Source organism: Egretta garzetta, unplaced genomic scaffold, assembly GCF_000687185.1.
Source record: "Egretta garzetta isolate BGI_Z169 unplaced genomic scaffold, ASM68718v1 scaffold27, whole genome shotgun sequence".
In the NCBI taxonomy this organism is placed as follows: Eukaryota; Metazoa; Chordata; class Aves; order Pelecaniformes; family Ardeidae; genus Egretta; species Egretta garzetta.
The window spans coordinates 3,386,167-3,388,126 of NW_009260400.1; the positions used below are offsets into that span (position 1 = coordinate 3,386,167).

Genomic DNA, 1,960 nt, shown 5'->3' on the forward strand with positions numbered 1-1,960 from the left:
GAGCAAAGCCCAGGGGGTGTTGCGCAGGGCTGCACAACGCCCTGGGCAGCAGAGCGACCACCACTGGTGCACCCCCGGCCCAAGCTGGCCAACAGCTTGGTTTAGGGAGCCTGGGCACCATGGGATGGGAGGCTGAGGAAGAAGAGGGAAGCAAAAAGCCAGGCAAATTCACCTCCATCGTGTAGGTTTTCCCTGCCCCTGTCTGCCCATAGGCAAAGATGCAGACGTTGTAGCCATCGATGCAGGAGGTCACCAGGGCTTGAACCTCCTGAAACACCTGGGGGAGACCGGGGAGCAGCAGGAGAAGGTGCCTGCATGCCCCCCTCAGGCCAGCAGCACTCCCGTCCCCACGGGACGGCAGCACCCACCTCCTCCTGGGATGCTTGTGGGGGGAAGACCTTATCCAGCTCGAAGGACACTTGCTTCCCCTTGTGCAAGAGGTGCAGGATGGCATCATCGTCGGCGTCGAAGGTCACCGCGTTGGCCGCCTCTGGGCCCTCACCGTCCTCCTTTGTGATGGGGCGGACTCGCCCAAAAACACGGATGTTTCCTTGGGCGGGGGATGCAGAGATGGTGTCAGCCCCGGCGCATCCCGCTGCCACCCGGGCTGAAGACTGTGCCCCACTGCCCGCCCAAGCACCCTATTGCCAACCTGGGCAGCTTATGGGGACACAGAGCACCCAAGCCACAGTGCTGGGGTGCAGGGGGGTGATGCTCCCCTGGCGGTCCTGCTCCCCCCAGGGACATAACCCCCATGAAGGGGCCCGCCACCTCCTGCACACCTTTCAGCCGCACCAGCTCGTTGTGACACTTCTTGCGGAGCTGCAGCTCCCGCCGGTACTTGCGCAGCAGCTCCCGGTTGGTGCTGTGTACATCCTCAATGGCCTGGCCGATCTGGGGGATGATGGAGAGCTGCAGCTCCACGACACCTCCCCCCCCCTGCCCCAGCATCCCCAGCAGGCATGGGGAAGAGCTGGGGTGGTGGTCCCAGCGGGCTCACCTCAGCCCTGGCACTCTGCAGGGTCTCCTGGAGGAGCAGGGGGAAGTCGCGGACCTGACGCTTCAGGCTGTTGTAGTCGTGGGTGAGGGTGCGCAGCGCTGGGTGCAGTGTCAGCAGGTTGGTCCGGACGCCTGCAGGCACAAGGCAGGGTGGGGGGCCGGTGGCACGACACTCCCCCCAACAGTGGCCGGGTGGCCCTGCAAGCCCCCCGTCCCCTCCTCACCCGCCAGGTTTTCGTGCACTGCCTTCATCTCCACTTGGGCGCGGGAAAACGCTTCTTCGATGGCACGGTTCTTCTCCTCCTCCATGGCCTGCATCTCCTCCAGCATCTGCCCATGGGCTCGCTCCAGCTCTGCCTCGTACATCACAATCTGGGGGAGGTGCAGGGTGCGTGATGCCGAGCCGGCTACCGCCTGCTGCTGCAATCACCCGGCAAGCACCGCACAGGCGGGAACTGCTGTGAAGCCGGGCAGGCTGTTTCCCGATTTGTACCGGTTGTGTTCGGACCTGAGCTCGGAGCTGAGCTGCCGTCTTCTGGGAGCTCTGCAGCTGCTGCTCCATCTCCTTCAGCACCTGCCTCTGCATCCCCACCTGCTCCTGCAGGTACTGGTTTCGGGACTGGCTCTCGCACAGGGCTTGCTTCACCTTGGCTGACTCCACCTCCACCGTCTTGATGATGTACTGGGGGGGAAAGCACCCAGAGGTGGGATGTGCTGGGGAAGCAGCACCCGAGGGGGCCAGGATGGAGCTGGCATTGGCCCAGGGGGGCTAATTTACAAAATCACGGTGCTGTGCTGATGTGCTCAGGGCAGAGGCACTTGCAGGGCACCCACTGGGCACCCAGCCCAGCTCCACTTTCCCGGCCAGGAGAGATGGATAGAGCCCTGTGGTGCTCACCTTTATCTGCTGGGGCTGGGACTTGAGGCTGGCGATGGTCTCCTGGCTGCCCCCCAGCCGCCG

At 64.2% G+C, this 1,960-nt stretch overlaps 1 protein-coding gene across 1 annotated transcript in view; it reads right to left on the reverse strand.

Annotated features, from left to right (window-relative positions):
* KIFC3 (kinesin family member C3) overlaps nt 1-1,960 on the reverse strand; it is a 14,814-nt gene that overhangs the window by 3,808 nt on the left and 9,046 nt on the right. Inside the window, exons 6-12 of the mRNA XM_035898818.1 lie at nt 1,898-1,960; nt 1,508-1,681; nt 1,224-1,371; nt 1,001-1,131; nt 783-894; nt 369-550; nt 173-277 (exon numbers count right to left, since the gene is read on the reverse strand). Of these exons, the coding sequence (XP_035754711.1) occupies nt 173-277; nt 369-550; nt 783-894; nt 1,001-1,131; nt 1,224-1,371; nt 1,508-1,681; nt 1,898-1,960 (915 nt within the window). The remainder of the gene's footprint in view (nt 1-172; nt 278-368; nt 551-782; nt 895-1,000; nt 1,132-1,223; nt 1,372-1,507; nt 1,682-1,897) is intronic.